This window comes from Protomyctophum parallelum (assembly GCF_964188405.1).
Source record: "Protomyctophum parallelum genome assembly, chromosome: 21".
Classification (NCBI taxonomy): domain Eukaryota; kingdom Metazoa; phylum Chordata; class Actinopteri; order Myctophiformes; family Myctophidae; genus Protomyctophum; species Protomyctophum parallelum.
In genome coordinates this window covers 15,957,688-15,971,712 of record NC_139713.1, presented here as the reverse complement: position 1 = coordinate 15,971,712, position 14,025 = coordinate 15,957,688, and the positions used below count along the sequence as shown (strand labels likewise).

The following is a 14,025-nucleotide window of genomic DNA, read 5'->3' as shown; positions in this document are numbered from 1 at the left end:
AGCAATAAACAAAAAACGGAACAGAACGGTAACATTTGCTCATCGCGTCTCTGGCGTTTATCTGTCTCGCATGGGGGAAAAAACTAAATTCTCACAGGAGGCCTCGGATCTCGTCAACCATTGATGTGTCTTTTTAAACTCCACCCTAATTACTGCTCGGTAATTGCTTGTTTGATGATCCAGTTTTCTGGTGTGGGGTTTTTTTCCTGTGGGAGACGTCGTAGCCTACATCCCAAAGAGAGAATGACGCAACACACACACAGCTTTTTATTATTGTAGCTGTCATACATACAGTACAGTACAGTGATGTCTTGTTACAGACGTCTCTGTGATGACTTCTGCTGGTGGTTTTTCTTTGTTGTCATCGTACTCTGCCTGTCTGTCTTTCTTTCTTTTTTTTACAGATTTAATGACGAAGTAAAGCACATCAAAGTCATCGAGAAAGACAGCTGGATTCACATCACTGAGGCTAAGAAGTTTGAGAGTCTTCTGGTAAAGTTGCTTTTCAGAGCGATACATGTATACATACAGTACTATACTATACTGTACATAAGTCAGTCGTACACACACATATGCAAATATGCTCCTGTTCTATGAAAGAGCTTGTCTAGCCCATTTTGGTCGGGAACCCCTTTTGGTGTTCGCATTGAAAAATAGCAGATCTACAAGCTCATAGCGAGATTGTAGGTCTGCTATTTTTGAAAAATCGAAGAACGACTGACATAGAAACATAGCTTTTTCAGAAAAAAAGTCAGGATGTACAGTAGAATCTGATCTCAGGTCAGAATGGGCTAGTTAGAGCCGTATTCACTGTATGCATTGTTGCGCTATCGCTTGTCAACAGATATTTCTAGTCGTTGTTTGTTGTCATGTTGTGTTTTGGTCTGTTCTTTGACAATAACAGGAGCTAGTGGAGTACTACCAGACCCATTCACTGAAAGAAAGCTTCAAGCTGTTAGACACCACACTGCGCTACCCCTACAAGTCCAGAGAACGCTCCTTGACGCGAGCCAGCACACGTTCACCAGGTAACCTTCAGCCAACGTGACGGGAGGTCTCTGTTGTTGTTGTCTCTACCCGGCCGAAGGCATGGGGAGAGAGTGTGTTTTGCACTCTGTCCGTGTGTGTGTGTGTCTGTCTGTGTGTGTGTGTGTGTGTGTCTGTCTGTGTGTGTGTGTGCGCTAAGGCACCGTTAACCCGGTCGATGCCAAATTATGCACACACACTCCCTGGATGCCAACGATGAACCTCTGCCCCACATTTTCCAGAACGGCCTGTTGTAGCGCCACCAGGAGGCCGACTTTTGAAAAACAAGATTCTGTCCAAAAATCCCGCAAATTGTTACACACTATATCTCTATAGTCATGTGTTCAAGACGGATCTGTCCGATATTTCAGATTCCATCCTAGTGGGCTAACATTGGCAGGATTGGCCCAGACCTGTGCCCCGAGGGGCACTTTATCTAGTTGTTTTTAAGACCCCCAACACACACACACACACACACACACACCAAATCGATTCCTTCAGCTATACTGTACCAGGAAAACTGAAGACACACATTATAGTCTCCACCTAGCGTCTACAGGTTGGAAAGCCTTCACCCTTGCTGTCTTTGCCTGTAGTAAAAATAACTATGACGGATAGCAGGACTGCCTCCCTGCCTGCCCGTGTCTCTCAAACGATGCCCTCGCCCTCCCCCGGGCCGACGACTCCTCTGACCCAGATTAGGAGCTGGACCGACGGAAGGCGGTGTGAAACCGTCAAGGGGAACGGTAGAGAGAAAGCAGAGAGCATCACCGTTTGCCGTCGCTTTGGTGGTTAACTAACTGCACCACGCGGAGCAAGATGGAGTATTATACTGTGTAGAGAGCAAGTTGGAGAGGGAGAGAGTATTATATCGAACAAAATGGGGAGAGGGAGGGAGAACAAACGAGAGTATTTGGTAAGAAAGAGAGAGTAATACAGTGAGATAGAAGTATATTGTAAGTATAGTGCAATAGATTTAAGGGAGGGAGAGAGAGACAGAGAGAGAGAGAGAGAGAGCGAGAGAGACAGGCACACACACGCACGCACACATGCGCGCACAGAGTGAGAGACAGAGCATGTTGAGGTCTTGGCCAGTGACTCAGAGAGGCTGTGGACGGGGCATTTGAATGGCTTCCCAACCCCATTAGAATGTATAATGGATGTCTGTTTGGCTGGTGTCCCACACTGGGCTGCCTTTGTTGGCCTTCCAGCCAGACCAGACCAGACCAGACCAGACTGCCAGCTATACAACAGGGCTTCCTTTCCTCCTCTGCCTATTGTAGTGGAAATGGAGGGAGGAGGAGTGGAGAGACTCATGATGAGGATGACGACGACCATGATGTTTGTGACCGTCTGACCGGGGCTGTGTGCAACTGTCTAGTGTGTGCGTGTGTGCGTGTGTGTGTGCGTGCGTGCGTGCGTGCGTGCGAGAAATGTGTGGGTTGGCTGTGGACTAGCTTTCAGGGGAGACGGCTCACTGGACAGAGAGAGGGCTGCAGCAGTCTTTGTTGATGTCCTGACTCCTGTTTTTTTCCCCCTTCTTATTCTTCGTCCCCTTGTTCTTTGTCCACTTCTTCGTCTCCTTCTCCCTCCCCCTCTCTCTCACTCCCTCCCTCTCTCTCTCTCCCTCCCTCTCTCTCTCTCCCTCCCTCTCTCTCTCTCCCTCCCTCCCTTTCTCTCCCTCCCTCCCTCCCTCTCTCTCCCTCCCTCCCTCTCTCTCCCTCCCTCTCTCTCCCTCCCTCCCTTTATCTCCCTCCCTCTCTCTCTCTCCCTCCCTCCCTCTCTCTCTCTCCCTCCCTCTCTCTCCCTCCCTCCCTTTATCTCCCTCCCTCTCTCTCTCTCCCTCCCTCCCTCTCTCTCTCTCTCCCTCCCTCTCTCTCTCTCCCTCCCTCCCTTTCTCTCCCTCCCTCTCTCTCTCTCGTTTATCTACTCTGCTCTCAGCAGCCACCTGTGCTTCCTACAACTTCTCCTTCCTCAGTCCGCAGGGTCTCAACTTCTCTTCCTCTCAGAGCCCAGCTCCCTTTTGGTCAGGTACTCTATCCCTCTGTCGCTTGATTCTCTCTCTCTCTCTCTCTCTCTGTCTCTCTCTCTCTCTCTCTGTCTCTCTCTCTCTGTCTCTCTCTCTCTGTCTCTCTCTCTCTCTCTCTCTTCATTATTTGCCCTTTTGTTTGCCTTTTCCTCATTTCTGTGTTTTCTAATCTCCATGTAAACACTTATTTCTCCTTCACAGTCCCACCTCCTCCTCCTCACTTTTGCTCCTGATTAAATGCTTCTCACCCCACGGGTTTCTCAATTTGACCTCTTCTGTTGTCTTCATCTCGTGTTTTCATTTCATTAACGGAAACATTTCAGATCCTTTTCCAGGTTGACATACATTCACTCATCAAAATAAACAAAGTATTGTATACGAACATCCAGTTCCACACCCCTCCATCCCACTGTCACGGAACATAATCATCATCTGCCACCCCTCCATTTTACCACGTTGTCGTTCACCTCTCTGCCATCCTTCTCCGCTGGCATTTGGATCGTCGAGATTTTCCTTTATTTGCTGCCGCTGCTTTATACATGCATTGTTTTGCACTCTTGTTTTCATGGATTCATCGATCGAGATGCGTCGATGTATTTATATATGTTTTTACTTGTGTCTGTGTTTTGAAGTGTTCACGCCGCGGGTGGTCAGCACGGCGGTGGCGAGGTATAACTTTGCGGCGCGGGACATGAGGGAGCTCTCCCTACGGGAAGGAGACATCGTGAAGATCTACAGCAAGATCGGTGGAGACCAGGGCTGGTGGAAAGGTGAAGCCAACGGACGAGTGAGTATACATTCAATTCCACCCCCGTGACATTGTGTGTGCCGTCTGTCAGGGGAGCAGGGTGGGGCAAAGTCTCACGGCACATGAGAAATATAGTCTCTGAACTATAGTCTATGAGTGTGTTTTGGGCATACAGTAACATGAATTAGACCATTCCCTTTAAGAGCCAAGTGTGTGCCTGCGTCTTGCTCATTGCTACTTTTTGAGGGGCGCTAGCCCCTCCTATGTTCAGCTATTGGTGTATGCTCTTCGTCCTACACAAACATTAAATTCCCATTGACAATGAATGGAGAGTTTTACGTCATAGTGTCCCAGCAAATAGGCATAGTGTCTATTTTACGTCACGATGATAAGAGTGCCCCTCACTTCACACAGGTGTGATCTTTTATTTTTAGACCATTTTGACAAGCTGTATAGGAGAGAGATGCACAGTTTTCTGCTGTGGAAACGGATCTACTCCGTGCACATGTCTGCCTCTCCTGGATATGCATATGAATATCTAGTTGTCTTGAGTTAAACGGTCCATTGTTCCCCCAAACAATATCAGCTTATTGCATGGTGTGGCCAGAAAGAAGTTCACTGAACTGGGAGAGAACTAAACTGTGACACTCAGGCCCCTTTTCCACCAGTTGGTTCCCAGTGGGAACCGGTTCAGTTCTTTTTGGTTCTTAGTCCATGAGCCAGAGTTCCAAAATTGGAACGTTAATTATGAATTGAGTGGGCAAAACCATACCTATATTAAATTGTTATCACCATGAAACTTCCCAAATTGAGTACTTACACGAAGACAATGATTTATTCCATTACAAATTTTACATTTTTAAATATACAAATGAGGCATTATGTAGGAAAATATGCAAAATAATCGAAAATATGAAAAAGCTACTACTGTGGAAGGGTTATCAATTTACTTGTATTGATCATATAAACATTTTAACATTTAATATAGGTCTAGTTTTTCCCACCAATTTTGGAGCTCTGACTCATGGACCAAGAACCAAAAAGAACTGAACCAACCAAAAAGGGTCTCTGTGTTACTAATATATTCTGGGTTGGTTCTTGTGTGTTGCTTTGTCGCCACCCTGTGGAGAACGAGGCACATCATTACAGTTATAATGCCAATTAATGGAATCAGTAGCTGTATTTGTTGAGAGGTAAGAGCGGTGAAGCAGACTAGCTATAATGAAGGATAGATTCATAATGGTGTAAGTCTCTAAGACATGGAATTCTCCAGAACTATTTGTGGTGTTTCGTGTGCACTCGACAGAATCCAAAGAAACTGTCATTATTGCGACCGTCACCCAGGCGGATGCGCGCAAGCGACCTCGCCCTTTAGGGCGAAGTCGCTTCTCTGCCTCAGGCGTCTTACTAAAATACCACTAAAATCAGTAGTCAGTTCTCTTCTACATCCTCAGCATGTTGTACTTTCTTTCATTTACTAATGGAAACTTGAAACATTGTGGAAAAATTGATTTTAATCTATAAAATAGGGATCTATGATATCAATTAATTATCAAAGCAAAAGGTCTTGCACACTGGGACTTTCAAAAAGAATGCTCTTTATTAAATTGATGTTTCGGTCCTTAGACTTTCATCGGAAACAGAATCATGTTTGTCCTGATGAAGGTCTAACGACGGAAACGTCGATTTAATAAAGAGCATCCTTTTTCACAAGTTCCAGACAGTGTGTGCGACCATTTTCTTTCATTTGATGTCATAGATCTCTTTCGGAACATTTGGAACCTTCTTGGTTGTCCTACGCACCTGTCACTAAACTTTGAGGTGTACATCGGCCTTCTTTTAAAATATATAATATATTGAATATTGATTTAGTGTAACATGCAATCCTGTAACTGACAAGAAACCTTTTTAGCTGTCTAGTAATGAACCGTTATGTTATAAGAAAACAAAAAGCTAATACTAATAAACTGAGAAAGTAGTAGGTCATTTGGCAGCTATGAAAAGACACACAGCTGAAGGCATACAGAACTAATGAAGAGATGTCAGCACACTGTGTACACTTACAATAGAAGAAGCACCATGAGCTCAGTTTTACCATGCGAATATAGACTGTGTGTGTGTGTGTGTGTGTGTGTGTGTGTGTGTCTTTATCTGTTCAATATGAAGTTATGAACAGAGACAAATCATGTGGGTCTGAATATATAGTAGAAAGAAACATATTTCATTATAAGTTATTACCAGGGGGGGTTCCCCAGCTAAAGTGGTTAGGTCGTTACAATAGTTTAAAAAACACTTTAACCATATTTTTTACTTTGGCTACTATAGCCAAATATTTAAACTGAAATGTTTGCTTCTGGAGGGGGTTTCTTTAACCAAATACCAACCAAATTTGTAGAATCGGCCTATCAGGTCTTAATGGGATATAAACCCTATAGTTGACCAGAGTTGTGAAGTATAATGCTTAATTGGGTCGTCCACTAACAGTCTTTGTATTGAGTTTGTGCTTGAAATGTACTGTAATTCTGCAAACTGTTAATAAATATTTCAATCAATCAATCAATCAATCAATCACCTGTATGCTGTTGAACAGCTCCATTCAGGGACGTGCAGAGAGTGTTAGAGGGGCAGGGGCTGAAATCCCATAAGAGGGCACTTTTGGACAAAAATAGCAGATCTACAAGCTCACAACGTGTCACGCTGTGACGCGTTGTGACAACTGTGACAACGTGTCACGCTGTGACGCGTTGCGAGCTTGTAGATCAGCTATTTTCGGTGCGCAACCCAGCAATCTTTAGCCAGTGGAGATGCGGTGTGTACGACATGGATTTTTCACCATAGTAAATGATACATTCGTGGTCTGGAAAGGGCAGTTGTTTTACAGACTGGTTAAAGGGCAGGGGCTGAAGCCCCCATTGATGTCTATGTCTGTCATTTCAGATCGGGTGGTTTCCTTCGACCTACGTGGACGAGGAAGGGGTCCAGTAAGGCTCAGGTGCTGTCGGATTCCGTCCAATCGGAGCCCATCGTCCGTCCACAGCCCCCACAGAGGAAAAAGCTACTTGGTTAACCCAGGGAAACAACACAAGGATAAAAGAAACTTTGTTTTTTTCCTCCTTTGCTGGATTACTCCGTTTTTTGCAGTGAACCTTTCTACCCCCGTTTCTCTATCTTTTGAGTATGCAATCGGCTTTTTACTTCCGTTTCTATCTCTTTCTAAGACGCTCCGTGTCATTTCTGTGCGGAAGAAAAAAACTAAGACGGAATAAAGCAGAGCTCTGCCGGGCCTCTGTGTGCTCTGGAGAGGCTGCGTTGAACAGAGCACGCCATAAGAGCCCTATCACGGACATGACTGTTCCGCATAGTTTTACATTGATATAGTCTCCCCCATGTTGCAGGTCTATGGGAGGGGGACATAAATGTACAGTATAGATAATTTATTGAATAGAGATATGATTATTGTGCTGAAGTTAAAGTTGATATTAGTAACGGCAAAGAATCAGATGAAGAAGGAAAAGAAAGTAAAGACAGACGCTCTGTCTTTTTAATGCTGGGAATTTATTTTTTGCCTTATTTGTCATGGTGATGCCTTGTGGGCTGAAACCAGTGGAGGGGAAAGACTGGATTGGTTTGACTTCTGGTGCACCCATGTGCACATTACATACATACATGCATACATACGCATGCACTCATGCACGTGCCGGCGTGCACACACACACACACACACACACACACACACACACCTGACCAATGTACAGTTTGGTGCCTTTGAAGAATGGTCATCGTTCACAGAACCTTGACATCAGCCAGTCAAGGACGTTTTTTGCCATTTCCCCCAAGTCTCGTCCCCATTCCAAGAACACTACTGTACAACATGTACTGCCAAGCAGAGCAAGCGGACACCCACAATACCCACACATACAGACCCTATGGAAGAGGATGGTGAAGTCTTTTACTCATCCCCAACTGGAGAAACTCTTTAAAAGGGGTTTTTGGCTGCAAGTCATGTTAATACCAATCAACTACAAGTTCTACAACATTCACACCAGTCCTGGCATCACGAGTCTATGGGTGTTGTTGTAGACGACTGGATGCAAAAAGAAGAGAATAAGAAGGGAAACGTCATATTAATGACTTCGCTCTTTCAAATCGTGGGTGCTCATTGTTTTAATTGTTTTATTTTGCACAGCCAAATCACCTTGATTATTTGAAGCCAAATCCAAACATGTTTTAATGTCTGCATGGACTTTGAACGTTTTGTAAATGATTTTTGTACCTTGCCTTATTTACAGATTTATCAGGTGGTGGGATTTTATGGTGTTAACCATTTTTGTCATGTCTCAATGGCATTTAGGTGTAACTATAAACGGTGATCACAGTGTCACGTCTTCTCCATATGAAGGACAGCATTGTCTGTGTGCTATAACAATAACATGTGCAGATGATGCAGATTGTTTGGACTAGAGGTGCGCTTGCGTGGGGTTTCCAGTTTTGAGCAGTATTTCGAAGTGCCGTACGATCTTGTCAGAGTTGTCTTTGGACTACTTTGACTCCCTCTAACAGTTTGTGTAGCACACAGACAATATCCTCCTCTAATCACATTGTGAAAAGTACAAATGAACATAGTCGCTGTCGGATAGAAACGCATCTCCATATTTATTAATGTTTTTTTTTCTTCCTTATAGATGAATGGCATTAATCTATATGAAAATATTATATGATATGATGGCAGCATAGATGAGAATAGCCGATCTACAACCTCACAACAGTGCAATGGGTTATCCTCTTTCAATCTAGAAAAATCTTGAAATTCTTCTGAAGTGTTTGCCTATAATGGAATGCCCAACATAATATGCCAGGTTGTAAGTGTAAACTTAAGTCTTGTCTGTGGGTTTTTTATAAACAGTTAACCAAAGAATTATGAATTTGTGACTAAATAATAACTACATTGATCGGATCAACTGGAACACAGGTTCTTATTTCCCCATTTCCTGAAAATTAACAGTTTTAGGTTTAGGACAAACAAGGTTTCTGCCCAACAGCGACGACTTGGTAGTTCACTGAAAATAGGTATGTGCAGTCAGGAAGAATTCCAGCTATTGTGATGTTTCCTGGACCTATAGTCAAATCAACTGGTTAAGGGGTTAGTTCAGATTTCTGTTATTTTTTAAACACAAAACTTGATTATAAAATGTTTCACTGGGCTTCACTGCTGTTTGTTTGACCTTCTTATCTGCATATCTATCCACTGGTTTCTCTTCATGGCTTCTGTATTTGGAAGAAGGTGGAAGTGTAGAATCAATTTGCTAATACAATTGCAAGAATACAGACGACGTACAAGAAACATTCAATCTGTTGGGATAAAAATGATGACCTGCAAGGGGCAGTTTGAAGTTTTCATTTTTTCTCTTTTTACTTTATCATATTTTAAGGTTTTCTACACAACCATAAGTTTCCACTGAAGGGTTAAGTTCAGCGATTTTAGACCTATTATACATAGATATAAATGACCTGTAGTACTAATATATTAGTTCCCAAGTCGACTCGGCTACTGCTTACAACCTCTGTTTACCCTCCGCTCCACATACAAATGGCATGTGTTTTGTTATTTTTACACTTGGGAATGGTTGTTAGCAGAAAGAGACTAGGAACGGGAGCTTGCAGATCCTGCCGACTGATGGCTCTGGAGTTAGTTAATTAACCCATTCTGGGCGGGGTTCCCTATTTGTACCTTACCCCCTCAGGCCGGGAACCCATATTTGGGTTCTGTACAGTATGTACAGTATTCAAAAATGTAAAAATTTTGATTCTGCTATATCAATATTTGAAGTTTTTCAGAAACCTTAGGTCAGGATTTAGAGGCGTTTTTAGAATCGGCCTTAGGCCTGAATGGGTTAATGTGTGTGTCCAAGTATTACAGGCGTATAATGGGCACATTTAATATAGGTCTTAAATGGTCGAACTTCCCATTCATGGACAAAAGATGGAAACTGAATTTTATCCAAACTGGGAATACGAATGTACAGTCTGCATGAGTTCTCAGCACCTCAGGTATAAGTCACAAATTAAGTTTACCTTCAACAAGAAAAGAAAGAAACTGAACTAACCCTTCCTATTGGTGCTCTCTCTCTCTCTCTCTCTCTCTCTCTCGCACGCATGCACTCACTCACTCACTCACGCATGCACGCACGCACAGGCAGACACACACACACACACACACACACACACACACACACACACACACACACACACACACACACTAGTAGGCCACTAGAGAGGAGACATTACCATATGGACATTCAGCACATCGGCACTAGCTGAGCAGCAATGACTGAAGACGAAGCGTAACGTTGTTATGTCTCAAACACTTTGACTGTGTGACGTGTGTATTCCAAAGGTCAACCATCCATCCTCCTAACCACCATGTCATGGAGAATACTTGTGAGGGGACCAGTGGCGAGCAGCAGGCCTACATGTTTACGTAGTGGACACAAAACCCATTGCATGTGGCTATAGATATTTCGACTCATGCCATTACATCTTCAGAAGAAAAAAAAAAGGAAAAACAAACATCTAATCGTGTACATTTTTGAATGGTGGGGTATTTCCAAAAAAATGAGGTATATCATGAAATAAATATCTCTTTTTGTCTACATTTTAGGTTGTATCGTCTGTTCTTACTATGGTTTGGGGTTGTTTCATTGCCAGTCCTGAAAGATTCCAAAATCAATCTCAATATTGCCAAACTATATGAATCACACGAACAAAAGTTACAAAAGTACATACACAGTAAAAACACAGTTATTTTAACTCGGAGTGTACACATGTAACAAATACAATTTAGATACTTTACATGTTTTTTCTAACTCAGAAAAAACACAGACAAAGTTCTGAAACGCGTCTGTTTGACAGATTGATGCTATAGTACATTAAATAACGCAAAGAATGTTTATTTTGTGAGTGCGGACTGTTCCTTCTTTCCTTTCCTTAAACTATTGTCAGTAGCACGCTTAGCTTGGGACTTCAGTCCAATAGTGATTGAATATCTAACTCATCAGTCTCTCAATGGATCTTAACACAAAACAAATGACCAAATAGGGGAAACTGCATCAATAAGAATAACTTGATGTCTAATTTGAAGTCTTTGTATTGTGGTGTATATTACAGTAAAGTAAAGGAACATCGAGGTACTTACAGTAAATTTTATTACAAAATTGCTGCCATAATCATTTCACATTCCTTATGTTTTCAAATTAACTCCATTAGAATGTGATCCATAAGCAGGTTTAGTTTAGTAATAATAACCGATACAAACATCTATATTTGCACAAGCATCTTAGTTTATTACGAAAATTATAAAAAGGGTATCATTTTGTGAGGGACCAAGACATAGGCCTAGCTCTATAAGAGATATTGCTGAAAGCAATTAAGTTGAACAAAGCTATGTCATCAAAGCTCTATGCTTTCACAGTTTTGGAATGAGGTTTTATTATAGAGAACTCTGTAATCATATTACCACAGTTAAATATTCACGTTTTTAAGGTCAAAAGACTCAAAGCTCATATTCTCAAATGTATTCTTCATTTCACAGTTCACATATACACATATGTCACACTGCGTACCCATACTTGCTGTCATATTTGACAGGAGTGCCTGCCGGGTTGGTGGTCGAGGGAGAACATGTGCGCCGTCCATCGTCAACACCCAGAGACTCTGGGCTGCCCACTTGATTGTACTCGACCCCCTGGTGGTAGTGGCTGGCACTGCGGCTGTTCACACGACTGGCTGGTCGGCTCTCAGGAGCTGGGGCATCCTCCCTGAAATGCGTGACATCATCATCAAACCTGGAAGTTATGCAGGAATGCCTACTGAGTGGCAAAAAACTACTTTCTGGCCTTGACAGCCCACAAACAGAAACGTCATATCTGATTGCATTAAGCAATGTTAAACTCACTTTGCCTGTTGCTGTCGATGTGTGAGCATTAGTAGTAGGCTACTGTGATTATATGATGTGCCATTTACCCCCACTATACATTTTAAAGTACTATATTTCTAAAACAATGAAACATTTCAAAGATTCCTTTTCAGGCAAACATGTCTACTGAACCTAAATAGGTTTGAATGGGGTTTAGGTGTAAGTATGTAGGACTATAGCATGCCAAAGTTTGTACTATTGCCATTGAGAATGCATTGGGCGTTTAAGTTAAATAACTCAGAAACTACAAAACATTCCAAAGTAAAAAGTTTCAGCAGTGTCTCCACAGTAAGCTGACTTATAAAAAAGTGTGAATGGAGTTTCTAGGTGAAAGTGATTTTTTGATGTACCAAAATCTGCCATTGAGCCCCGTTATAAATTTCTCAAATCTGAAAGCACTATATTTCTAAAACTATGAAACATTTCAAAGATTCCTTTTCAGGCAATCATGTCCACCCTAAGATGAACCTATACGGTTTGAATGGGGTTTCTAGGAGTACGGTTTGTAGGACTAGTAGCATGCCAAAGTGTGTTCTATTGCCATTGAGAATGCATTGGGCGTTTAAGTTAAATAATTCAGAAACTACAAAACATTTCAAAGTAAAACGTTCAAGCATGTGTCTCCACAGTAAGCTGAATTCAGGGGGGCAGTCAGACAGATATTTTGTGAAGCCAAAAGGAAATCGGGATTTCCTGAAAGTTCATATAATGGCCTGTTGTGGCGCTGTCATTGGGCCCAAAAAAAACCCATAGCCCCATAGAAGTCCATGTATTTGGGCCCAACTTCACCTAGACTGTATTACCTTAATAACAATCTTTCACTCCTAATGAAGAGTGTGAAAGAGAACTAAAAGTGTATAAGCAAAGTTGGAGCAGCGGTTAAGACACAGGCTTTGCAAACAGAAGGTTCTGGGTTCAAGCCCAACAAGGGGATTTTTACAAATGTTATCTTAGTCTTATCTAATCTTTCACTCCTAATGAAGAGTGTGAAAGAGAACTGAAAGTGCATAAGCAAAGTTGGAGCAGCGGTTAAGACAGGCTTTGCAAACAGAAGATTCCTGGTTCAATCCCAGCAAGGGGATTTTTACAACTGTTATCTTAGTCTTATCCAATGTTTCACTCCTAATGAAGAGTGTGAAAGAGAACTAAATGTTTATAAGCAAAGTTGGAGCAGCGGTTAAGACACAGGCTTTGCAAAGAGAAGGTTCTGCGTTCAAGCCCAGCAAGGGTTTTTTTACAACTGTTATCTTAGCTTATCCAATCTTTCAATCCTAATGAAGAGTGTGAAAGAGAACTCAAAGTGTATAAGCAAAGTGGGGACAGCAGTTAAGACACAGGCTTTGCAAACAGAAGGTTCTGGGTTCAAGCCCAACAAGGGGATTTTTACAAATGCTGTCTTAGTCTTATCCAATCTTTCACTCCTAATGAAGAGTGTGAAAGAGAACTAAAATGAGCAAAGTTGGAGCAGTGGTAAAGCCACAGGCTTTGCAAACAGAAGGTTCTGGATTCAAGCCCAGCAACGGGACTTTTACAACTGTTATCTTAGTCTTATCCAATCTTTCACTCCTAATGAAGAGTGTGAAAGAGAACTAAAAGTGTATAAGTAAAGTTTAAGCAGCAGTTAAGACACAGGCTTTTCAAACAGAAGGTTCAGGGTTCAAGCCCAGCAAGGGGATTTTTACAACTGTTATCTTAGTCTTATCCAATCTTTCACTCCTAATGAAGAGTGTGAAAAAGAACTAAAAGTGTATAAGCAAAGTTGAAGCAGCATGTAAGACACAGGCTTTACAAACAGAAGGTTCAGGGTTCAAGCCCAGCAAGGGGATTTTTACAACTGTTATCTTAGTCTTATCCAAAATTTCACTCATAATGAAGAGTGTGAAAGAGAACTAAATGTGCATAAGCAAAGTTGGAGCAGCGGTTAAGACAGGCTTTGCAAACAGAAGGTTCCTGGTTCAATCCCAGCAAGGCGATTTTTACAACTGTTATCTTAGTCTTATCCAATGTTTCACTCCTAATGAAGAGTGTGAAAGAGAACTAAATGTTTATGAGCAAAGTTGGAGCAGCGGTTAAGACACAGGCTTTGCAAACAGAAGGTTCTGGGTTCAAGCACAGCAAAGGGATTTTTACAACCGTTATCTTAGTCTTATCCAATCTTTCACTCCTAATGAAGAGTGTGAAAGATAACTAAAAGTGTATAAGCAAAGTTGAAGCAGTGGTTAAGACAGGCTTTACAAACAGAAGGTTCAG

General features: G+C 42.1%; 2 protein-coding genes across 4 annotated transcripts in view; one reads left to right on the top strand and one right to left on the bottom strand.

Annotated features, from left to right (window-relative positions):
• The window catches only part of vav2 (vav 2 guanine nucleotide exchange factor), a 279,748-nt gene extending 269,293 nt beyond the window's left edge, over window positions 1-10,455 (top strand). For 2 of the 3 annotated variants that reach the window (XM_083793516.1, XM_083793515.1), the window contains 5 exons: window positions 405-492; window positions 905-1,028; window positions 3,688-3,842; window positions 6,741-9,516; window positions 9,713-10,455. In XM_083793516.1, the coding sequence (XP_083649642.1) occupies window positions 405-492; window positions 905-1,028; window positions 3,688-3,842; window positions 6,741-6,788 (415 nt within the window). In that variant the 3' untranslated portion in view covers window positions 6,789-9,516; window positions 9,713-10,455. Of the gene's footprint in view, window positions 1-404; window positions 493-904; window positions 1,029-2,970; window positions 3,058-3,687; window positions 3,843-6,740; window positions 9,517-9,712 lie in introns of all 3 variants that reach the window. The other variant, XM_083793514.1, reaches the window with a different exon arrangement.
• Window positions 10,456-11,146: 691 nt separating this feature from the next.
• The window catches only part of vsig8a (V-set and immunoglobulin domain containing 8a), a 76,148-nt gene continuing 73,269 nt past the window's right edge, over window positions 11,147-14,025 (bottom strand). Inside the window, exon 8 of the mRNA XM_083793149.1 lies at window positions 11,147-11,617. Within this exon, the coding sequence (XP_083649275.1) occupies window positions 11,410-11,617 (208 nt within the window). The 3' untranslated portion in view covers window positions 11,147-11,409. The remainder of the gene's footprint in view (window positions 11,618-14,025) is intronic.